Source organism: Corvus brachyrhynchos, unplaced genomic scaffold, assembly GCF_000691975.1.
Source record: "Corvus brachyrhynchos isolate BGI_N302 unplaced genomic scaffold, ASM69197v1 scaffold307, whole genome shotgun sequence".
NCBI classification, from domain to species: Eukaryota; Metazoa; Chordata; class Aves; order Passeriformes; family Corvidae; genus Corvus; species Corvus brachyrhynchos.
In genome coordinates, this window is record NW_008239288.1 from 2,265,688 (window position 1) to 2,291,160 (window position 25,473).

At 39.0% G+C, this 25,473-nt stretch overlaps 1 protein-coding gene across 16 annotated transcripts in view; it reads right to left on the minus strand.

Annotated features, from left to right (window-relative positions):
* Window positions 1-652: 652 nt before the first annotated feature.
* The window catches only part of CELF2 (CUGBP, Elav-like family member 2), a 549,582-nt gene continuing 524,761 nt past the window's right edge, over window positions 653-25,473 (minus strand). For 5 of the 16 annotated variants that reach the window (XM_017740369.1, XM_017740364.1, XM_017740362.1 and 2 more), the window contains 4 exons: window positions 24,158-24,289; window positions 17,311-17,508; window positions 14,363-14,506; window positions 653-9,095 (listed from right to left, as the gene is read on the minus strand). In XM_017740369.1, coding sequence (XP_017595858.1) covers window positions 8,968-9,095; window positions 14,363-14,506; window positions 17,311-17,508; window positions 24,158-24,289 — 602 coding nt within the window. In that variant the 3' untranslated portion in view covers window positions 653-8,967. The remainder of the gene's footprint in view (window positions 9,096-14,362; window positions 14,507-17,310; window positions 17,509-24,157; window positions 24,290-25,473) is intronic. The other 11 variants (XM_017740366.1, XM_017740363.1, XM_017740356.1 and 8 more) reach the window with 6 other exon arrangements.

A 25,473-nucleotide genomic window follows, 5' to 3' on the forward strand; every position in this document is an offset into this window, starting at 1 on the left:
TCAGATTGTTTAAAATCTACAATTTTGTGGCAAATGTACAGCCATTGAAGGAATAATTTTTTTCAGCATACTCAACAGTTTTACCTATTCGATTCCCATTTAGTTCATGGGTTTTGATGTGAGAACGATTTTTTTAAGAGAAGGCTCAGATACAGGAAATGTACAGTAAGCCACACATCTTCCCCAAAAAGATGCTTTGACCTCCAGTGTGGAATCTGTGGCATTTTGAGCATATGGGTTTTAATTTTTTACTCTAAACCTATCTCGAATCAGGAGGAAAAAAAGTCATATACCAAAAAGTACAGTATTGTATTGTTTTATGGCATTTTCTGATTCACATAGCTATTTTTTGATTTTAGTGCAAAACGAAACTCATCTGCTTATGCAATACAGAAAGAGATAAAAATTTCTGCATTTTAGAATCTTTTGTTGCAAGTCACTGAATGGCAAGACTTTTTCTCCCCACAGATTTCAGAAAGCCTAATTTTCAAAGTCTCCATTATTAATTAAATATCAAGCGAATTAGTTAACATTTGCCTGGGCATGGTTAAAGACCATGCACCCAGGAAGATTTCATATAACAAAAAGTGCCCAACCCTAGAAACATTTCTTTTTTCCATTTAATGCTCATAAAATTTTACAGACAACAGAATCCTTTCTTAAGCTTTATTTAAGAAATCGAATACTATTATAGTTCAATATATATAAGACACATCCAGTATTGTGTTCCTGATAGCAAGTGCATAGATTTTGTTAAGATATCATTTTTATATTTAATTTTTTTTATTTGTTACTCAGTAGCACGTTTCATGATCACACGAAGGGATATTCCCAGTGATTTTGCTAAGAGCATGAGAGAAAAAACAGAACACAGCAAAGTAGTGAAACTACAACAGAGATGAGGAACAAAAACGATCAGGCAAACTATCAGTACAGTCGATTCCTGATAAGTGAATAATCTGATTGCTTGGTCACAATGCTTTATTCACTTATCAGGAATGATTCACACTACATTTTGTTAAAATGTTTTCCTTAGCCTAATACCTAAGAGTCACACTGGGCAAAGGCACACACACTCTGGCAGGCTATTCTTTAATCAGCAAGTCTTGTGACAGTTTGGTAATTTCCCATGGCGATACACATACAGCTAACAAAGAGACATTTTGCTAACACTGCAAGGTGCCTTACATAATTGAAATTAAAAGCATGTGTTTAAGCAGGACAAACTGTTCAGCTGCATTGCTTTAAGGAACTCATTTTTCCCCCACTGTTGAAATTAAAAAAAAAAAAAAGAAAGAAAGAAAACCCTGTATCTTTCAGCCCTGAGTATTTAAAAGAAACCTAACTGCAGTATAAGTCTTTTTTTTTCAGCTGTATTTTTGGAAGAAAAGACCCTTCACAAAGCTCTAGTTTCTTTCCTAAGACCAAGTTTGGAGGAAAAAAAAGAGAAAAGTAAAAAAGAAAATATCCACAGCAAGCTAAAAAAACCCAAAGAGCAATTCTGATTCATCCATCATGCAAGTCAAGACTTACTTAATTGAATCCACTGGTGTCAAAATTATCCAAATCGAGATGATAAAATCTAGAGGTGTCAAAGACCCAGGATATAGTCTGACCATCAGGTTCTGCTTTCCTGCCTTGGCTTTCTGCTACAGGCTCCCGTGGTTTTAGATTAAACCTAGAGCTGTTTGGACCCCTGACAACAGACCCTGTGGGACGGCACTGGAGCTTGCTGGGGGCTCCAGACTCATCACTTGTTTGCTTCTCATGGAAACGGAAAAGTGAAAAAAAGAAAAAAAAAAAAATTTAGAAAAATAGATCGAGCAGTAACAACCAGGCCAACTCACAAGCCACCAGAAAATTTCAAAACTCTTCCAAACGCAGGAACCAACATTGCTGCTGACACCACACGGATACACCCAGTGCGCCAGGACCTTGTCGGACGGTATTGATGGGGCTGTGTGTGTGTGTGTGTGAGCCAAAGCCAGAGCGCCAGAAAGACCAGGGGAGAGGAGACAAAAGGGAGGAGTGTCGTTTGGGTCTCATAAGAGCACTTTTAAGTGGTCTTTGATTCCTGAGCATTACAGAAAGTGGGACAAAGGAAAGGGATGGGGGCGTATGGCTTGAATTCCAGAGAGCACTTGCCAGTGCTTCTCTCTCCTCCTTAGGTTTGGTTTGCTTGGTTTTGTTTTTTTTTTTTTCCCCCTCTCCAAATTGTAGGCTTAGTATCTGCAATCAGAGGAGAGAAGAGACTTTCTGTAAACCAGAACAACATAGATTTTTCTTTTGCAGCTTTTATTTCATCGTGGTAGACACCGGTTGGGGGAGAGCAGAGAGATTCTTGTGAGGAGGAAAAAATTATAGGAAATGAAAGAATAAAAAAGTGAAGAGCCAACTGTAAAAAATAATGAGAAAAAAAGTGCTATGGTATTTCTTTAGTCCCTTTTGAGATTTGTGTAATACTATCAGCCAATGCTGAGAATGATCTGCTTTGTAAGCCCACAGCAAAAATATCACCCATTGGAACAACGGGGGATCTTTTTCCATCATTTATTTCTCCTTCTTTTTATTTTTATCTTTTTTTTTTTTTTTTTACTTCCACTGGCTTTAGTAGAAAGTTTTCCTGTGCTCACTTGGATTTTGTTATATTTTTAAAAGAATTATATGTATAACTGCACATAACAAGCTTGATCACCTGGTAGGATTTTGCAGGCTCTCCCAGCCCTAGTTAAGACGTGATTAGTTTCTAGGGAGAGTTTGAGTAACGCCATATGCCATCAGATTACTGTGCAGTTTGGAAGAAATCCCAAGGCTATATCCTCCTCTTCTTGAATGTTTCATATGCTTCTGTGAAGTAGTGGCAGAGTATTATTTTTTTTTTTTAACAACTAGGAAGAAATGATCTCCATAATCCACACTTTCCAGACTGACTGAAATGTCACAGCAAAAAAAAAAATCTTTTCCGGTGGCTTCTGTGTGTTTGTGTGCAGAAGGTTTTGCAGTTTGAAGGCTAACAAAAACTACCTTTAATAGGACTTTGCAGGAAACTCATTTAAAATGCTTCCTGCTCCAAGAGATTATCCAAGTGATAAGGCATGACTAGGGGGAGGAAGAGAGGAAAAAAAAAAAAAAATCAAAGAAACCAGAACATGTCTAAAATGTACAAATCCTCTTTTGCCCCCCAATCAGCTATTCACTTAGGTGGAATCGACTGTATCTTTTGTACACAACCAACAAATAGAGAAAAAAAAAAACAGGCACGTGAAACAGTGAGGTGTGCAGATGTATTACCAACACAGAATGACCACCAACAATACAACACACAAAGTAGAGAGACAAGTATTAGGAAAATGGTTTAATATTGGAGACAGAAGCAAAAAACTGCATCACACAATAACATACGTTACAAAAATAAGTCTGACTGTTTCAACTACACGGTTATGTTCACAATGAGGACAGAAGAATCAGAAAAAACTCTGATCTAAACAGCAAAAAAGCAAACCCCTAACGTTTTAACTAATACATTTATCCACGCAAAGTGACCGAGTACTCCTAATTCTAATTACCTTATTGTGTAACTGCACGATACAGAATAAAAAGTGAAACTTACCGCTTTTGTTAAGACAAAATTCTAAACACTAGATATAAGCAAAGGGAAAAAAAGAAATCAAGCCAAAGTTTTGAATTCTCGAAACAAAACCAACTCTCTTTCTACCATCCAGAAATCAAACTTGAAAATCAGTCATGATCGAGGGGGCCCACGAGAGTAAGCCACAAAAATTTCCATTTGTTTTTTAATCTCCAGTATAAAAAGTTCCACTGGTACAAAATGCATAAGTACAATCAAGTTGTAGAAATAGGAAAGCCTGCTTTTTTTTTTTGCTTTTTTTTGTTCTTTTTTTTTTTTGGCTCAAATTCCATCAAACAACAAAATCCAAATGCATCAATAAAACAGAAACAATACTCAAATGGTCTTACAGTTTCCACTAGATTGCATTAACTTTGGCTTTTCTCAGACAATAGTTAAAAACTAGTTTGTAATTCTAAACAAAATGATAGTATTATTAATCTACAAACAACAATTCCCACAGCACGAAAAAAACACAAATACATAGGTTTGTTTTTTTTTTTTTTTTGTATGACATTATCCAAAAAGGTAATGAAACTACAGGATATTTTTTTCCTTTTGTTAATTAGCACTTAAGATAATAAAAACAGAAACAGTAAAATGATTTCAGAGTAGCACAAGCCAAGGAACTGTAACCCCTATGGTGAAAGAAAGATGAACTTGTTACTCCTTTGAGGACTGCCATTTCATTGCAATTAGCTAATTTGTTTGAAAAAACAACTAGTCTAGTCTTTTGATTAGAATTTTGTAAAGCAATTTCCCTTGTTTTACTTCCTCTCTTATTAGGCCCTTGCACCCTTGCAGCTTTTTCCTTTCATTATTTTGAAAGAGAACTGGTAGATAATTTGCCTCCCAGAAGGCATATGTTTGGGTATTTGGTTTTGTATTTGAATTTTATTTATTTATTTATTTATTTATTTATTTTCCCAGAGATGGACACTTTTTCTAAGCAATGACTCATCTCAGTTGACTGGAAGTACAGAAACATTGCTCCTCTCCCACTGCTAAGCCAATGTCCCGTGGAGTAATTCAGGGCAGCCTGGTGCCGAGTTACACTGCCCAAGGACCAGAGGCATCGCCGCTCTAACTGGACTGGAAAACCCACAGGACACATCAGGGCATCTACAAAAGCTTTGGAAATTTAGACGGTGGGTACAATGAGAAAAATTAGTGAAACAGTCTCTAAACAATCCAAATGATGATCTCATATTATATATATATATGTACATATATATAATATAACGTACGTGAGATGATACTTTGAATACGCACAATTGCTGCAAGTAGTACAAAATAGCCCTCAAAGGGTGTAGGAAGGCCCCAGCAGTAGTAAAAACATGAGAAAAGTATAGATCATTTATTTATAAGTGCATGTGCTATAAGAAGGAAACTTTTTTTGCATCACTAGAGGCTAGTCCTTTCCATCCCAGGGCTCTACATAAAGAAGCATTTAAGTTGGGGATGAGAGACAAGAGTGCACCAGCTGATGTTGCTTATATAGGGCTTAATTTTTAATTTTAGGTGGCTTCAGATATAACCAGATAGAACTAGGAAGTGGAAGAAGGTATGGCACTTTATGACCTGTAGCAGTTACTGCTGCTCACACACATTGGATTGGCAATGAATTCTCTAAACCGGTGGCAAAGAACCGAATTGGGTTGTTGGTCACTGTTTGTGTGGTAGAAACGCAACCTAATCAGACTTACAAGGCAGTGAAAAGGGCTACCAGCATTTCTTTTCTGGTTCCTTACAAAGAGCTTCCTCCAGCAAACACCCACATCAGTCACACAGATATTCCCATGGACCACTGGTACGAGTAAAGTTACTCCTCTCTGTACGAGTGTCTGCAGGAGTAAGCCAATATATTGCCGTGACAAATAATGGCAAATAACACCAAACATTACAGTGTATGTAAACTTTATCCATAAAAAGTAGTTTAACTGCAGTGCACACTGAATTTTCACCCAGGAAGATCTAGTGCATCTGATTTAAGCAAAAGTTCATTTATTTAAATTACAAAAATATTATTAATCTTTTTTATTTTTTTTCTCCTCAAGATTTTCAAATGGTGGATTGACCGCTCCTGGCTGGGAGTGGCTCACACAATAGATAATTAAAGAATTGTTTTCTTTTTCTTTTATTAATACTGAATAGCATATTCCAGCAGCATATTAAAAGCTCTTTAAGAAAAGACAAAATCCCCAAAATCTAAAAAGGAAAACCACAAGTTAATTACGGTTTTAAATAATTTTAGTTATAGATACAGAAGAAATTTAGACAGCAGTAAAATATTTTTGTCCTTCAGATCTGCCCTGTGCATTGTTCTGATTTCAACCATGTATTAAATAAACCACAAAAAACTAAGTATATATATATTTATAGATATAGATATATATATAAAAATAAACAGCAAAATGGTGAATGTATAAAAGGTATTAACACTCAAGACAGCTCTGGGTGGAAAGGGTTAAAAGTTCAAAACTTTCTCACCTTAGAGGTTTCCATACAATATGAAGAAAATACATAGTGAGGTTTGCTTTCACAGCATTGATGTGTGCAGAGTGGTTAAAAAAGTGAAACATGGGCACTTATACAATGTTTTACAAAAAACATCAAAGAGAAATAACAAACAATAACAATTTCAGGCAACAAGACCACAGGATAGCAAGTTAACAAACTTTTTAACCTCTTTTTTTCTTTAAATATTAGGGATTTATACAAAACACATAATAAAATACCCATGTTATCAAATTACTTCACACAAGAAACACACTGAAGCTCTAGGAAGAAAGTACCTTTGGAATTTGGCACTATAGTTTCACTGATTTTTTTTTCTTTAAAAGAAAAACCGATCACATTTTGCTGAACACAAACACACCTAAATTGTTCACAATAAAAAAATGACATCAATGCGTCACAAGCCAACACAAACTTATTCTGGAATATTTTTTCATTTTCACATGAAATTTTTTTTTTTTAAGCAAACAACTTTTTTTTGTGTTTTTTTTTTTGAATCTTCTTTTTGTTCTTGTTGTTCAAGTAAACCAATTTTAAACTTGTCTTTTTATAAACATAGAACACTTAAGACCATAAGACTCATGATGAAACCACAACTTAATTCACAGAAGCACCAACGTAACACATTTTACAGTAACCTTTCTTCTGTACATTGAAACAGTATAAAATATAGGTAATTTCATGTGCATTAAACCATGGATTGTCTAACTGTGAGTCAGTTCAGCAAAAGGTGACACAAGTAGGTAGCATTTGCCCTAAAACAGGGTAAATATTTTCTTATACTAATCTACAAAAAGTGGTTCTATATATATACTTTAATGAGAAAGTGAGCCACCTAAAATGGCCTTATCAAAAAACTTTACACTGCCTGAAAAATGTAAAAACTATTACAGACCTCTAGAGACTTAAAATCAGACAGTTTTATTTCTCAAACTGTTTTGGAAGTAGTCTGTTAGAAACCAACATTCTGTGCCTCTGGACACATATTGCTATTGTCACCAGTGACCAGGCAGAATGCCAATCCCTGTATAATACTTTCAAGTCTGTTTTTTTTTTTTATTTTTTTTTTACGAAATGAAAAAAAACCAACCAAGAAAAAAAAACCCAAAACAAAAAAAACCCAAACAAAACAAAAACTCCAAGGAAAGAAGAAAACCAAAAACCAAAACTAAAAAAACAAAAAAGGAAAGAAAGAAAAAACATTTTGCCACAGGTTGTTTTTAAATCCTATCATTAATTTATCTAATAATAAATTTCAGTCTTGCATGAATGCAGCAATGTTTTTTCACATTGACTTCCCAGAATTCATAGCTAGATGAGGTCACATGCAAATTTCAAAGGTCAAACTAGGTCAGTAGGAGAACCAAATATGATGTGAGGTCAGAAAGACATCAGAAACAATGACGGGACGATGAAACTTTTTTTTTTTGAGACGCCACAGGGACATGCTAGGCAAACGATGGGCTAACGGGCATGGAGATGTCTAGGGAAAAAACAAGGAAGAGGAAAAAAAGTTACACAGAATCTATGCAGCACAAACAAAATCACTTTTATGGGTGCAGGAGAAAACTAATGCAAATATTTTATCAGTAGAGCCTATGAGCCGTTCACATAATTTGCATTAACTTACAATACTTGTCAACAAGAACACAATGGAAACCCAAAAGAATCCATCTGAAAGGAGTCAGAGAGAATGGATTCCTCTTTGGGAAGAAAAGAGAGGAAAGAACCAGTTTCTACAAATGTAACAGAAAGGTACAGGGAGAGGGGGGGAAACAGGGTCAGACAACTGAACTTTAAACTAGGTAATGGAAACTACGAACAAAATAACCAGACAAATACAAACAAGAGGATAAAAGCATGAACTGTAAAGGGTGGAGGGTTCAACAGTGAAAAAGCGCCCATTCTTGGCACAATTACTCTAGAGACTACTTCAAAGGATCTAGCTAGCATAGAGAGCTGCTCTTTAGGTATCCAATAAGTTAACAATAGGCAATAAATAAATTCCATTATTTCTGAGGCAGTAAAAATTTTGTATAAAAATAGAAATGCTTTTTACAAATAAAATTTACAGGCCTGTGGCTTTCTTTTTTTTTATTATTATTAAATTTATCTCTCAAGAAACATCAAGTATTGTCACTCATTTTATTTTATTTTTTTTTATTTTAAACCCTGTAGCTTTAGAAACAGATCTCTAAATCTTTTTTACATTAATCCTTTCCAAAAAAACAAGAACTTAAAAAAAAAATGAAATATAAAGACGACCAGTGTAAAATCAGACTAATATATAACAATACGTTGATTTGAACCGAAAAAAAATCAGATCTTCTCAAAAAACAAGTTGATGTAGTGGAAAGACTTGTTTCAATTTTTGTTGCAAAATAAGTGCTTCAACTGGCATGAGGCCATTTTGTTTAACCTATAAACTGCTGGTGCCACCCTGGTAAAATACGATCCATCCATAGAAAACAACTTTTATTGTGTGCTAATGGCACCAGGGTTCACAGAGTTAAATTGCACATTTTTTTGTGTGTGTGTGTGCTGTTTGGAATTTCAAGACATTTGTTTTTGTTTCAAAAAGGAGATAAATTATGCTGCAAAACAAAATACAGTAACACAACTCAGTAATTACTTGGCAAGGAAATGGGAGCCAAGTGTAATAAGGACAAGTGGGGAGATGGAAGTGGTAACTGTAAAAATAACTGTCTCTTGGTGAAGGTTGGCTCTATGTTCTTTCTTAACCCCCCTGCAGAGGACAGGTTTGCTCATGGGACTTACCCTAAGAAAGCTAAAATAAGAGCAGTAAGCATCTGGGGTTAAGATCAGTAAGGTTTGCTGTCATTTTTGGAGCGTTTCAGCTGAACCTTCAAGCGTTTCATGCCAATCTGAAAGCCGTTCATAGCCTGGATAGCAGCTTGTGCAGAGACTGGATTGTCATAGCTAACAAAACCTGCAAGACACAGAACAGAGGCGGGAAAGAAAGTCAGCTCTAGGTTAGAACAAATGTCAGAAGGCATTTTGTTAGAATTTTATGATTGCTATTTATTCGACACATTTACCTCGCTTTCAATTAGTTCTTTGATCACATTTCATATCCCATTTCCTCTCCTGTTTCCTTTTGCCTTCCTCTTTACCTTCATAATATTTCTTTACTAGCTGGGATGCAGTTGGCCAGTTTTGGTGCAATGCAGTTTCCATTCTGTTATTTATCTACCTACCTTCGAGACTGAAGATATTTATTACTGTGACACTTTTCAGTGTAGTTTCTACATACCTCCCACTCTATTAGGAAGTGCTATTTAGGCCAGTCTGCAAAAGGGAAGTGAAAACAGCAAGCCTGGTTACAGAATCAACCCCCAAACTGCTTAAACCCACTGGCAGACCTGGGTGTGAGTTCATGTGTGTTATGGAACACTCATCTCCTTGAACTTGGCCTAGGATAGTTTCAACATTAATATTTTGTAATTTTACAGCTCCTTCCAGTTCAAGATCTCAGGGTACCCTAGTGTTAGTTAATTCAGTCTCTTGGTCCTAAAGGGGTACGCAAACATCAAAATTAAGCAGTATCAAAGAGACAATGGCAGGGCTTGATGAGAACTCCAGATCTTCTGCTCCTCGGTTGTGAGCACTAACTAGGAGGATGATGCTTGCTTGGGTAATTCAGAATGGCTGGCCTGGCTCAGATTTCTTTTCCCTGGGAGACTGAAAATGTTCTGTTCATAATATACTCGAATCTCCCTGATTCTGGAAGCTCAGAGTTCATTTTCATATCTGGGCCTCCCACTTGTAATTGCAAAGCTTGCCTAACTGCTGCTCTGCCTCAGCTCGGGCTAATTATTACTGTACTCAGCCTGCTGTTACGCATCTGCTTTGAAATGCTCCCTCTTCTTTCCACTTGAATTTGCCTTAACACGTATCCCTTCACTCTCCTAAAGCATGGATGCCACACACTTTGTCTTCAGTCATAACACACAGGCTTCTTAGTGCTTCTCTTTCACCAACCAGCTTTATTCATTTGTGCTTAGTGTCTGTATACTTTTTGGACTCATAACCTCTTTTTACCATTACTTTAACCTATCCTTTTCTGGTTCTTGCACTGCTACCCTCTTCCAGTTGCAGTTTCAGAGTGTTATTACACCTTCCCCACTGAAAAAAATCCTCCCCCCTTATCAAGGTATCCTTGTCCAGCTGCTCTCCTTCATAGACCATCCCTGTGGCTTCACCTTAAATCAACTTCACCAAACTATTTAAGTTAAGACTCTTCTCTGACAACTCAGGCTAAGTTCTGTTCCTTCCACTCAAAACCACCTCTCACTTAAATCTCAGCAGACCTTCTCCTGGCCAAAGCCAATATGCTCTCTCCATTTTGTTCTGTGGTTGGTTATTTGTTACCACCTTAAGGGATAATAAATGTTCCTCCATACCTTCCTTGGTTTTAGTAACTTGTCACTTCCTCACTTTCTCCCCTAGATCATTCCCTCTTAGTTATTGCCAAATCCTTCCTTCCTTCCTTCCTTCCTTCCTTCCTGCCTTCCTTCCTTCCTTCCTTCCTGCCTTCCTTCCTTCCTTCCTTCCTGCCTTCCTTCCTTCCTTCCTTCCTGCCTTCCTTCCTTCCTTCCTTCCTGCCTTCCTTCCTTCCTTCCTTCCTGCCTTTCCTTCCTTTCCTTCCTTCCGAATTCCTTCCTTCCTCTCTTCCTCTCTTCCTCTCTTCCTCCCTTCCTCCCATTGTTTGCTAGGAGATCCTGTCTGTTCACATGACTCCAATCATTATCTTAGGTCTACTTCTTGTAGATCTTGTAGACAAGATCATTATCTTGTGTCTCCTTCTATCAGGTCTAGGATTCCCTCAGGGATAGAAAAGGGAGCTACCACGAACTGGAAGGCAGCTGTAGCACTGTCCAGGCAAATGCTCCGCAGCTGAGATGTAGTTACTCCTACCTACCTTGACAATTCAGCATTTCCCTCTACAGCTTCCCTGAGCTTCACTTTATTGTCCTAAGTGCATTCAGAACAGTCTACTGCTATGAACTGCTCATCACTGTAGTTCCTTTCCTTCTTACCTAATTTTACCCACCTGGAAGTTAAGCAAGTGATCTAAACTGGTCACTTAGATGGCACCTGTGGATGGTGAATGAAGAGAAGGAAGCACACCCAGAGGTGGCTTTTCCACCCATCATCCATGTCACCAAATTAGACACCTCCAATGATGGTAGAAGGACAATTAGCTCAGGCTATGCTTACCTTACCTTCCAGGGAGGTGAGACCAGTTACCTCATTCTGTATCTCTTTAACAGCTTCCTTGACTCAGACAGCAATTCAAAGATATAACCTCTGTGCTGCATCGCTGGAATCAGCCCCTATCATTCAATTGTTATTCTGATTCACAATTTGTCTCTTTACACTGAATGCAATACCTACATTAGCTTGTTACGCTCTCATCTTCTTCCTTATTGATAACCTTCATTTATAAAGCTTACTGAGGAATCTGGCATTTCTTCTCTTTATTTGTATTTTTCTGATTGGACCCATTCATCACTTTTTGTCTGAATTTTAAACCACAGGTTGCATGAGGTTGGGATGATGTTTCTTATCAATTCTCAACCCTGTCAAGACAATTCTGATTTTTGTTTTAGATCTTTGGGTATCTCTATAATCAGGATAAATATTTTTAATCATTTGAGTAGCAATTTTGCTGTAAGGCCAGCTGCATTTCTGCACTGATGTAACTGGGTCCCCCCTCCTCTGCCTTACTTTTACATACCTAATTTTTCTTATTCTAAGGTTTATGAAAGGCAAGAGATAAGCTTGAAGACTGAAACCCTTTGTCTGCTGAATCAACTAAATCTCATGGAGCCCATGAGAACTCATAGAAGAGCACTTCCAGATGTAAACAGACTGTCCTGTCATCCTCATCACCCTTTAATACTTCGAGCGTTCATTTTGGGTTGGACAAGAAATGAAAACATGCCAAAGTCCTTTTTTTTGCAAAGAAAAGGAATTTTTCATTTTGAGAAGCAGTTTTACATAGAGATTCATCACTGTATATCACTGCCTTGTGACTCACTCAGAATGAACTTTCCCTTCCTATGTCTGCCAGTGGACAGACTTGGACAATTTTTATACTTTTTGGATGTTCAACCTGTTCTCCTCTGTAATTTGACTTCCTCCTCCTTTGGGCAGGAGATTGGAAACTCCAGAGTGGGAAGCCCTAAGCATGCGCAAACTATTACTATTACTATGACTATTAATATTACTATTACTATTGGCAAAAAGACCAAACCAAACCAACAACTAAAAAACCCAAACCCAAACTGTACCATTAATGATTAACTGACCATTAATGATTCAGCAGAGAAATGGGTTCTTCAGCAGCACTATTGTCCTAGGTTTTGGGTGGGAGGACAGAGAAAATAATAAAGCTTTTTGAAACACAAATATGGCACCAAAACAACAAATAGACGATTCTTGCTAATAAAGCTGAGGAGGTACATACAGAGTATGCCAGTACATTAAGCTAGCAGGACTAATTCTGGCTTTGCCTGTGATTTGCAACATCATGAAGTAGTCATCCACCGAATCAGAAAACTCAGCTTCATCTGCCACTTCTACTTTTTATTTTTAAAGCAGAGCTCCCTCCCTGGATGCAGTGTATCTGGGAAGGAAGAATGAGAAATGGAAATAGCTGCCTAAAACTAAAAATACAGAGGATTCCTCCATCGATTGGGTGTTGACACCTCCATTTTCCCTCAAAGAAGATAACCTTGGTGTATCACTCTAAGTTAGGCAATGGTGTCCCACAAACCCAGGCAAATGTGTAAGAAGGTAATCAAAGAGTAAAAGAAAATGCACAAAATGCAAGTGAGGGAAATGAGCTGATTTGAATTGAGCCACCTGCCCAAACTAATTTACATTCTTTCAGCAGTCACCACAATTGCTGCATTTCGATTAATGTAGCTTGATTTGACATTTCATCAAGATTCCTGGAGACCTCAACAACGATTTTGTAACCCCAACATACTAACAGAACTGGCTCCAGATCAATGGGGAGTCCATTTCAACTCCACTTTTCAAATTTGCAGGAGCCTCAGGGACTGCTTTAACCCATTGTAGAAACAGGCTGGACTATACAGGTCTAGATATGAATAATTTTTTGTTAAGCCCAAAGAGGTGAATGCTTCAAAAATGAACTGAAAGACTGTGGGAAAATGCAGAAAGAATGTCACATTCTTTCTATGAACGGAATCAACTTTCTAAGTGTACTATCCAATCCTCTTTTGTCATATATACAGTTGCATTCCTTTACTCTGGGAAAGAATTGCCACTTTTAAGGAAGCGCCAATATTTTATGTCAACCCTTATAAAACTCATGCTTAAGAGATTCTTTCCTCCTCCTAGAACCAACCCGTGTCTTGTATAAGACCATAATTATTAGAACAACGTTTTAAAAGTTTGCCACTCGCTTACATTCTCTGCTCCATTTCATCAAAGCACTGAACTGGTGCATCTCTGCTATTCCAAAGACATCAGCCTTCTTAATCAACCCGAAAACTATTTTTATACCAACATATCATCTCCTCCTCTGCTGTGATCTAATTTTCTGACAGCTCAAAGTATTCTCTGGGAAACTTGACACCGATCTTGTGAGGCTCCCTTCATCTCTGCCCTAAGGTAAGGGAGATGCCACCTTCCATAACACACTGGAACCCATCCACAACAGCTGGAGCTGCATATCTAGACATCAACTGTCTGCAAAATATTCTGAACTACGTGTACACACCATTCAGTCACTAATTGCAAAATCTTGTACTTAATTCAGAAGAAAGAAATTCCTGTAATGTAGAAGTAATGGGTTAAACATAGAGCTTTTTAAAGTGGCTCAGCTATACAATAGAGAATAATTAGGTATCCATAATAAGGCAATTTAATAGTATACTAAATGACATTCCCCCACATAGGGCATAATTAGTTTCATGTACTTGACACATTCATGCGAGATGTCAGACTGGAAGATTATTATTGTTTTTTTTTCATATCCAATTTTTAGTTAGAAGTAGTTTGTCTGTGTATCTTCCTGCTCATTTGAGGATTAACCGTCCATTATTTTTGGAATGAGTTTCCAGTATGACATTTCTCACATTGCTGTTAATTTTCTTTCCTGGCCCCTTTTCAGTACAGTGCATGTGGTTTTTACTATTTGATTTATTAAATTTGACATACCAAAGCACTTGCTCAAATTGGTCTGTTTGTCAATGAAGACTTTAGCAGAGATAACATTTCCAAAAGGCATGAACATCTGCAGAATGTCCTGGTCTCCAAACTCCTGGGGGAGGTGGTAAATAAAGAGGTTTGCCCCTTCTGGACCTTTAGGAAAATAAAATAAATAAATAAAAAAAAGGAAGTATGAAAACAGCTATTACAAGTGCTACATTTAATCTGTTTTTCCATAATACTTACTGAAGCTGATGGTCAGAAAGCATTTCACTTTCCCACTTTGAAGGAACAAAAGCAAGTGGATCATCAAAGCAGCACAGCTGAAATGCAGCTCTTTAGAGCATCCCATCTTGAAAAGTATTTACTTTGAGAAGTGTTTATTTCATAACTCTACTACAGAAGTAATTAAATTCATTCTATTTCTTCAATTTACATGAGTGTCTTTCAGTATAATTAGGGGTAGGAAAGCAGGTACAAAATGTATTGGCTCTTAAAATACTCCAAGAACTCCACAAGGAGTCCTCTGCTGCTTCCAACACCTGCATGAGTTTGTCAGTTTAATTCCAGTTGCAGGAACTTATGGAAATGGATTGAGGTGAGCTCAGATTTGAGTACCACAGATTTAAACTCAAAGGGCAAAAAAATGATGGAGATAGGAATAAAAATAATAAGACAAAGCACACCTTGTGACTTGGAAGTCAGTGAAGTCAGCGAGAAAAAGACATTCAGAATTAAATTTGTACTGACTCATTTCAAAACGAGCTTTTTTTTTTTTAAATATGAACTCCCCATAGAAAGCTCTGTCTCCTGGAAGAAGCTTTGTAAAGTAAGTCTTTTAAAATAGATCAAAATTAAGTAGTTGGGTTGAAATTAAAGTGGCTTTACACTAAGTTCAGTTTGCAAAGAAAGGTGTAAACTCAAAGGTGCTTTGAATATTTTTCTTACAGACAAAATTTGAGATATGTATTATTAAATTTGTAGGTTAAAACATGCATCCTAGCACTAATAGGTTAATTTTTTCCCCTAGCTCAATTCCGCCTTTACAGCAACACACTGGAAATGAACAATGGATGCCAGGAAGAGTGTGAGATATGATGGAGCCAGACATGGCCTTCCCATGCAGGCTCCAGCAGCATAAGTGGTACACAAATGGAACAAGCATTTCTGCTAAAAACACACCTAGAATAGCCTGATTAAGTACTCCCTTGCTTAATGGAACATAAGCGTGCCTCAGATGTGATGTCCTTGGTTTTCTGGACCAGGAAGAGGAAAGCGCTCATCAGATTTACAGAGTTCCTTCTGCAACAGAGCCTCACCTCTCCCACACAGAATCAGGCTGGCTGCTCTGAAGCAAAAGGTAGCAAAGTTTGCCCAAAAGGAGGGGATAAATGAATTAGGTAAAAAAAAAAAAAAAAAAAAAAAAAAAAATTGGGGAGGAGGGGGAAAAAAAAGATGAAAAAAACTTGTGACCTGGAACTTTTTTCTCCTTGTCACAAGTAAACTATCATTTTCAGCAAATAATATTCTTTAAAAGTAGGGAAAAAATACTAAATAATATTTAAGAACATATGCACAAGGCAGTTCATTGTGCTTCAGAATTTAATATTTATACAGCATTTTTCTCTGGTACTTGTTTGTCCTCAACCACTCCAGACTCTTCACCATTCCATCAGAAATCATGGTAAGAGACAAAACATTGCTGTTGGTATTCAGTAGTGGAATTCACTCAATTGAACTTAACTGCTTACTAACAGATACAAGATATGTAACAAAAATACTGTATTTTAAAAAGGATGATGCCAATTCATAAAAATAAAAAATAAACCTAAAGCTGATTTGAATGCTTCTGAACATGAAAAAAATTAAATAGTTAGAAAAAAAATCAAACTCTCCTTCACTATGTATTTTGCAATGACACCAAAACAACAATTTTTTTCTGGTGTCAAATAGTCTATTGTCACTGAGCAAAAGGCCTGAGGTGAACGATAAATGCAGAAAACAAAAAAATATAGAAAAAAGATTTTAAAAAAATCCCCCTTTCAGTTTAAATAATCCAAGCTGTTAGCAGCAAATGAAGAAAAGACTTCAGAGAAAATATACATTTTAACTCCAGTGTTCCTATACAATAACCAATTGGAGGAATGCCAAATTTGTCTTCCTAGGAAACACATCCCATAACAGTACCAGATACCATTTCAAAAGAGGATAAAAAAGATTTCTCTTGAGGATATTATACTAGGTTTATTTCCAAAGCTGATCCTTGGCAAGAACAGTAGTGACAACATAGATACAGTCTTAGAAAGCATGCAGTATTTTCCTGTCTTTGTAGAATTAGCTGGAAATTAGGATGAGAGAAAGCAATGAAAAGAGAAGCAACCCCCCAAAAATGCCTGGGAAGTATGAAGGGGAACGGAAGAGGGGAAAAGGGTAACCTCCTTTTTCCTAAACACCTTGTAATTAGTATTCATTTATTCTTAGCAATAACTTCCTGATGTTTATTTGCTGTTGGTGTGGGGAGAGGGGGGGCAATCATTCACTTAGCTGCTTCCCCACAAGACCCACAATTAAGCAAAGAACCACTCAAAGTGAAAACGGATCTTGTCATTAGCTCAAAACCTTAAACTTAATCAGATTAACTCCACTATGACAGAAAATGGAAATCAGAAGACAAAATTGCATCCACAGAGGGATGATTTTTGTTAGCAGCACCTTTTTATATGGGAGTTGGTAAATGCTTTTCTATAAGGAAGGATGGGTGGCAAAGTATAACTTGAAGGACAGACGGTTGAAAAGTGAAACACATTAGAGGTTAAAGAAGGTGACAGTGCTAAGCAGGAGAAAACTGGAGGAAAAAGAAATCACAGATTAGACTGCTCGAGGCCTTCCACGAAGCCTCCATGAGGAAGCGGACGCGTGGCACCGCTTGGCCTGGGCTTGCTGGCGAGGGCGCTTACCTTCCTTCTGGCTGCCCGCGGCGCTCTGCTGCTGCAGCAAGCTCTGGCTGTAGAGGGTGGGCAGCGCGGCGGCCGCGTACTGCTGGATTCCTGAGTAGGCCTGGGTGAGCGCGTCCATCGTGCCGGCCGTGCCGTTCGTCAGGCCTGTTGCGCCGAGTCCTCCGTTCAGGGCCGCCATACCTGAGAGCATTTGAGCAACTTTACAAAAAACCCAACAATAGAGAAAAGAAATTGCACTTGTTCATTAGTGCTTTCCGAAAGTTGTTGGTATTATACGACACTGACAACGACAGCAGTGCATGCAGCTCGGCACTTCACCAAATGGGACTGAGGACAAAGAAACACGACTTTGGCATCAGGATCACTTCAGCACAAGGGTTGCACAGTCAAATGGACTCGCATGCAGCCTGCTACTGGCAAGTACTACAGCTCCGCGCTCCTGAGAGCCTCTGTGCTCGTCCTCCTTGACACCTGTGCTTCTGCTGTGAGTGTCTGAGGCTGGCAGTGTGGGACCTATTTGACCAGTATCCTTGCGAGCTGGCCACTGGCAAAAGCAGTCTGCGAGGAAACCCACTCTCTCTGACCAGGGTCTTCAGCATGACCACACCATATCAGAAGTGTTTTGCTTATACAGAGTGAGCAGAGAACCCTGATTAACTGCATTTTAAAACAGGTCTTTTTCAACCTAAATGATTCTATAATAACCCTCTGTACAATTACAGGCTTTGTCCCTTAGGCTGTGGTAGAAAGATGGACTGCGATGCTCCTTGCTTCCACCCTCCTCCTCTAGTCACTCCAGTCACTCCACAAGAGATGAACAGCAGCACATCCAGAGTGACTAAAAATACTTCATCCAGACATCTTTCATGAAGAAACAAAAGCATTTGTTCCTAGCAACGTTTTTCTTCACACAGGAAGCAGAGTCACTTTTTTTTAAGTTACAGCAATTCTACATCCTGATAAGTAACAGAGTAATTTAACTGGGATGGCTGTTAAAGAGGAAATTTCAGATGGGATTGCTAGCTGTGCAGAAAATGGCATCCCTCATCCATGCAAAGAGTGTTGTCTGCATAAGAAGTTGTACTACTCTGATTCGATGGTGGACAAACTCCTGAGTTACAGCTTCCCTCCATTGCTTCTATTTCTCAGCATGGCTCTTACATGAGTTATGTTGAAGTTAACAGTGCTAGCATATCTTTCAGACATTCCAAAAAAGTAAATTTTCTGCTGGAAGTTGAAAGCATGGCAGGGTTCAGAGCCCTGTTCATCTTCCACATGCCCAGCTTGTGTCAACCTGAGCAGTGACAGCCCATCAGGACTGAGAGTCAGGCCATGTTTTCTGCACAATTAGCTATCCCAGTTCCCCAGTTTCCAGGTGAACAGCTCACAAACAACTTAAAGGGCTTAATCAGGCCCCTCAAGGTACAGAAGACAAGTCACTAGAAAAATGGGGGGGGGCACCCGGAATCACCAGCAATAATTTCTTAGACATTGTGTAATGTTTTGATTGGTAAAATGGTGGATGAAGATGTGACTGGTGGTGTCATATTAACACCCCAAAGCAACAGTAAAGAGGAGAGGGCTTAATTTCGGAGCAATAGTAAGGGTTGGTATGTAAATTGTGGAAAAGTGGGAAATTTAAGCAGAGTACACTTTATAGTAAATTAATAATGAAATCTATTAGACTGGGAAACAATCTTCAAGGAAGATGGCAGAAACCTTATCACATGAGTAATTTAGAAATAGGAAGAATACTGCAGGGAATTATCCAGCATTGACAGAGGAGGATAAAGATGATGACCCCAGTATCCTTCCACCTCTTATGTAGATTTGAAAAGCCTATTCCTATGAGTCTCCAATAATCAGGACAATCGTTCAAGTGGCACCTTTTAGGCTCCACCAGGGTCTGTGCCAATTAAGAGAATTGTACTGCATAAATTATACCTTTTGATCTTACTATAATTTGTGTGACTAAACACTTGACAGAGATGTGATATTCTTAGCCTTTCCTTAATAAAATGTCTCACTCTGAAGACTTCTCTTTCGCCTCCACCCCACTTCAGAGCATTGCTGTACCCTGATGGGAGGTACTGGCTGCCACTGCTTTGAACAAAAATCTCTGTCAGAGCTCAACAGACCTGGGTATTTCTTGTATAATGGTTCCATTATAAAACTATATTGGGTTTGTGTGGTAGTGGGGGCGATACAGGGGTGGTTTCTGTGAGAAGCTGCTGGAAGCCTCCCCTGTGTCCTACGGAGCCAATGCCAGATGGACCCATCACTGCCCAAGGCTGAGCCCATCAGTGACAGTGGTAGCACCTCTGGGGTAACATGGTTAAGAAGGAGAAAAAACCCTGTGCAATGGCAACTGCAGCTAGAGAAGAGAGGAGTGAGAATGTGTGAGAGAAACAGCTCTGCAGACACCAAAGTCAGTGGAGAAGGAGGGGCAGGAGCTGCTCCAGGCACCGGAGATGAGATTCCCCTGCAGCCCCTGGTGCAGCCCACGATGAGGCAGCTGTGCCCTGCAGCACATGGGGGTCCATGGGGAGCAGAGATCCACCTGCAGCCCCTGGAGGAGCCCACACCAGAGCATGTGGATGCCCAAAGAAGGCTGTGACCCCATGGGAAAGCAGTGCTCCTGGCAGGACCTGTGGAGACATGATTGCACTGGAGTAGGTTTGCTGTCAATACTTGTTACCCTGTGGGGGACCCACTCTGGAGCAGCCTGCTCCTGAAGGAAACACTATGGAACAGACCCACACTGGAGCAATTTGTGCAGTGCTGCAGCCTGTGGAAAGAGATCCACATTGAAGGACCTGGTGAAGAACTCCCTCCTGTGGGAGGGACCCCATGATGGAGCAGAGGAACAGCGTGAGGAGTTCAACCCTGAGGAGGAAGGAGCTGCAGGAACAATGTGTGATGAACTGACTGCAACCCCCATTCCCCTCCTCCTGCACCAGTGGGGAACAGGAGGTGGAGAATTCAGGAATAAAGTGAAGCCTGGAGGAAGGTAGGAGTGGGGAGAAGGTGTTTCTAAGATTTGGTTTCATTTCTCATTATTCTACTCTGATTTGATTGGTAATGAATTAATTTGCTCAAGTCAGGAATGTTCTGTCTGTGATGGTAGCTGGTAAGTGATCTCTCTCTGCCCTTATCTCAACTCACAAGCCTTTAGTTATATTTTCTCTCCCCTGCCCAGTTCAGGAGGGGGAGTGATAGAGTGGCATTCAAAATATTATAATAACATGAATAATAATAACAACAACAACAATATCAATAATAATTTTTATAATAAAGGGTGTATAATATACAATATATTATATATTAGATATTACTACGACTAATTTGATCCTGAGGCTGACCTTAGTCTCCTCTGATGTTTTTGAACTTAGGTTTGTCACTGCTTGCATGGGTGTACACACAGGACTGGTTAAAGTAAAGGCTCCTGATAAAGCAGCTTGTATCTCTCTTTTTATTAGAGTGTTGAAATAACTTGATCACAGAGGTAGCATTCGGATACCATGTTGTGTTTCGTGAGTCATCGGCCTATTAGATAAACATGCTTTGTGTTGCAGTGGGCAGCATCCTCCCCCTCCTTTCCCCTGGAATCAATAGCACCTTCCCACCAAGTGATTCCAGATCAGCCATCAGCCACACAAGCCAGCCCACGGCACTGCTCCTGGGAAGGGCACAGCTACTGCTGCCACAGCCCACGTGTGGCATACACCTCCCTCCCGAGCAAAACAGAGCTTCAGAAAGCACCCGACGCTTTCTCTGTTCTTACATTTTTATGAAATCTGCAAGGCCCAGCTGCTGTTACACATCTTTGCCATCTCTTTATTATCTCTAGCAGTGCACCTCAGTCTCACACTGAACTCTGGTCCCTTCCTCCCTTCTGTGAAATAACCTTTTGGAGCCTCTCATCTATGGCCTTCTACTTTTCTGAGTGTCTCTACATAATACAGAAGCAACAAAGCTTGGCAAGTCTAAAGGTCTCTCAAAGTGCTTTTCAAGCACCTTCAAATCTGTCATGAATAGTTTTATCTCTGTTTTACAGATGTAAATAAGGGGACAGAAAGGCTAAGTGACTGCCCTGGGGTCACACACAAATATTGTGTCATAGTTGTCCAGTATCCTGAAATTATGGTCTTCCTTCATAATTGCAAATAATAGCTTCCTTCCTCTTCAGTAATTTTTCCTCATAATTCATTTCTTTTTGTTACTTAGAATTCTTAAATTTACATGCTCAAAGCAGACAGTCTAATGTTTTAGCATTTAAAGTTTTAGGTGCTTCAAGAACAACCAAGAGAAGTCTGAATCCCCACCCTTAGGTACAATTGCTGCCAAAACCTTGGAGACAGTTAAACTTACCATGCTCCACTTTATTTAAGGCCTCCAGACATCTTTTTAAAATGCTTCTCTCTACAATGACGGCACTATCAGCCTCCATAGTCCAGCTTCTTTTCACAGACCCAGACAAGATGGAGAAAACAGATGAAAGTCTTCTACTGAGCTCAGCATGGAAGACATTCTCCATGTGATTCTCACATGCAGAGACATGGCTTAGGCAAAAGAGCATCTCTTTGAACCTCTATTTAAATCAATGCCCAAGCCCAGTTCCACCTTCTGATTAATTTTTGGGTAAAGCTCTGCTTGACTTGTGCTTTGGATTTTCTAATTCCCCAATTAGAAGGATGTCCCTCAATTCCCAGTTTGCTGCACAGTTACTTCAGGAATGTCCATGTCTGGTGAATACTTTTTACTAGCCTGCTTATGACCATGGCATAAGCCATGTCAGCATGAAACATCAGACTTATTAAATGTGAGGTTTCCCAAAGGCAATCTCCCAGGTGGGTTTGAGTGTGAATAACTGAATCAGACATGGTCATCATGAAAAACCTCAGTCTGTCATTAAAATAGACAGGGGAAATTATTGTAATTTGAGCAATGCTGCACTATCATCAGTATCATGAATACCAGAAAGTGATGATCAGTATCACCCTTTTGAGAGAAACAAGTGTCCTAATGCTGAGCTGTGTCATGGGGAAGCAGTTTCCCCTCTTTAGCTCTCTCTCATGTATGCATATACATAGACAGACATACCCACGCACATTTTGTAAGCACTATACACATATCCATAAAAACATCCATGAAGAAGATTTGGGATTGCAGTCACTGTCAGTACAAGTCCATGGAAGCAATGGTGACTTAAAGCAAACTGAAATTTGGTACCAGATTGTGAATACATCATTAATAGTTCAAATGACACATGCAGATAAGTTTCCACACACATCACCTCAAAATACTTGCTGAGAAAATGTAAACTCTTTGCTTGCAGCCTAGAAAGGAGTGCTAAAAGGAGTGCAACAGAAGGGCTCCCACGCAAAGAGCTCACAGGATTCACTCTTGCTTGGTCTTGATGAAGGGGTACATTATGTTGGAGTGCTCCAGTGTGTCTGGGTTCTTAGTACTTGTGGGAGAGGAGGAGTGGGATGCCATATTTTGCTCTTGATAATATGACCTTTTATAAACCAACTGAAGCACGATGACTGTTAATCAGAAAGGACATTTAATGATGTCTTACTCATGACAGGGTTGATCTCTTACTACAAGAGCTCATGAGAGGAGAGGAGGTAAGTTAGCTTTCCATGCATGCCATGTCCAGTGGCTTGCTTTGACACTAATGGAATAATAAGAAAGGAAACTAACATTTGCCATTTTGGGACCTAATACTCACTTTTCCGCAGCTGTCCTTGAGCTGTATTTACAAAGAGGTTGTTTTGTGTGAAATGCACGTCCTTGCCAGAAGCAAGTCCTGTTTTACACGAGACCCCATGCAACCATTCAACATTCTACATGGACATCCATAAGCCCCCTTCCTTCCCAGCTCCCAACAATGCCAACCAGAGATCACAGAACAAAAAGATTGTGTGAGCAGCCAAGTAACAGTGACAGAAAGGACATCATGCAGAGCATCAGAGTGAGCAAGAGATACTGAGGAGGACATCCATTCCTGAGGGTGCATTATGATGGGTCATGGACTGGCAATGACCAAATAGATTCCTTGCATTGCAAAAGGAAATGCAAGGAGCAACAGCAGCTAAAGAAAAAAAAGAAGAAGGGGGGAAAAATGCAGCTGGGCAAATCTTTTCGATTACAGGCAAAGGTGAAGTCATCATAGCAGAAACAATTAAAAAAAAAAATCCTCCTTCTTCAAGAAAATCTTCACCAAGGCTAAGAGCAAGGAAGAATATTCTAACAACTACTGGCATCTACTTAGCTGGAGATGTCAGGGTTTGTTAAGATGTCATAGGATAAGTGTGTGTGCTCTGACTTTACAGGTGACTGACTGCATGTTCTCCTATACTTGCCAATTAAAAGCCAAAGACTTGCCTTCATTTTTAAAGCATGTTGCTCTCAAGTCAATTAGATAATTCTTACAGACGTTTTAAAGGACTGCCTCCATGGCAAACATCTTTCTTAGCACTACTTTTCTGAGTGAGGTTTTGTACAATGGGGTGATACACCTGTTGTCAGACTCCCTCAATGAAAATGGAGCCTCTCCTATAACCTAGACAACCCAAAGCCCTGGTGACAATTCTTTTACCTTCTATATGTATTGCAAGAAGAGGAGTCTTTATGCAGGGACCCAAGGAAATTCACTTTGCAGAGCAAACTGTGTGAAACTAAAAGACTCCAGGACTACGTATGTACCATGAATGGAACTGGATCAACGTGACCCCCTTATTTGGGGTAGAGATTAAAAATCATATTATCACTTTACAATTGATAGTTTTTGTGGCATGATTATTGGGGAAGGCTGTCCACCACAGCAATAAATACTCACTGTTTACGGTACCTGCTAGTGCATTAATATTATTCAGTCCAACAGTGGCTCCAGCCAGTCCTTGGAGAGTACCCAGAGAAGTCAAAGAATTCATGGCCGCACCAGCTGTGGAATTAGCAGTTGATGCAGCCACTGAAAGGAAAAAGAAAACAAAGCAAAATTGAGGCCATAGTTTGTTTATTTTACTTAATCACAGAACAGCTTACAATAATGCAGAGCACAACAACAGGGCTACTTGCAAGGAGAAGGAAAAAAGAAAATGAGACCAACAAGACCAACCTTGCTCAAGGCATTAATAGTGTGATTGTTCATGGAAAGTGTTGATGAGTCTAGAACTATAAATACTAGATCACAAAATTCAGTATTGTACTATTATTTGCAAATATAATGCCAAACCAGTATGTGTGGGATCAGACACTTTCTCAAAAGTTTGTCAATCAACCTAGCAACCCAGGCCAATCAGCTAACCAGGCTTTTGGGATTTTGCCACACACCTCAAAGTCCATCATTGAACAAACAAGAATTCCTCAGTAATTTTGTCATACAACAGCTTACTGTTTTGGGCCCCAAATGTTCTAAGAGTAAGCTTAATTATTCTAAGTGAAGACACTAAGCTCTAGGACATTGTATGAATTTCATTTAAAGACCTGAAGATCAGAATGACCAGGCAAATACAAAATGTAACTACCATCCATTTTATTGGAGGCTTTTATCCTGGCCTTTGTACATAGCTAGTCATGTATATGCACCCCCATGACACTGCATGTATCCCCAAAAGCTCTGCCAGAGGGGCAAAGGTAGAGAAAATGTCCTTGATGCTACAATGTCAAGGGAATGAGGAAGGTGGGTGAGATGAATCCATCTAAATTATGTGTTTAGGGAGAGAAAGAGACTCACTCTCTTGTCATAAGAAAGTAATAAAGAGTCATAATTTGGGATAGGTTGGGTGAACTAGAAATACCTGTCTGTCTCAAAGAGAGCCTTGAATAACCAGTGTAGATTAAACACTTAACTCACAGGTAGGTAAAGTTATACCAGATGAATCACACTCATAAAAGCTGCAGAAGCAATTAAGTTTTTAGCTTGTCTCCTGAGCCCTACTTTCGTGTATCAGTCATAATGCCTTCTTTTTTTTTTTCTGTTATAAAGTTGCATTATCTTATGAAAAGCGAACATTTAAAGTCAGAGTTTTGTTGATGATGTACTGGAGGCACATCACATCTACACCATGCTTTTTTTGCTCCTATTCATTACCTAGCTATAAAATGGTTAAGACCACTTTTATCTTGATGTTTTTTTGGGCTGTCAAACACATC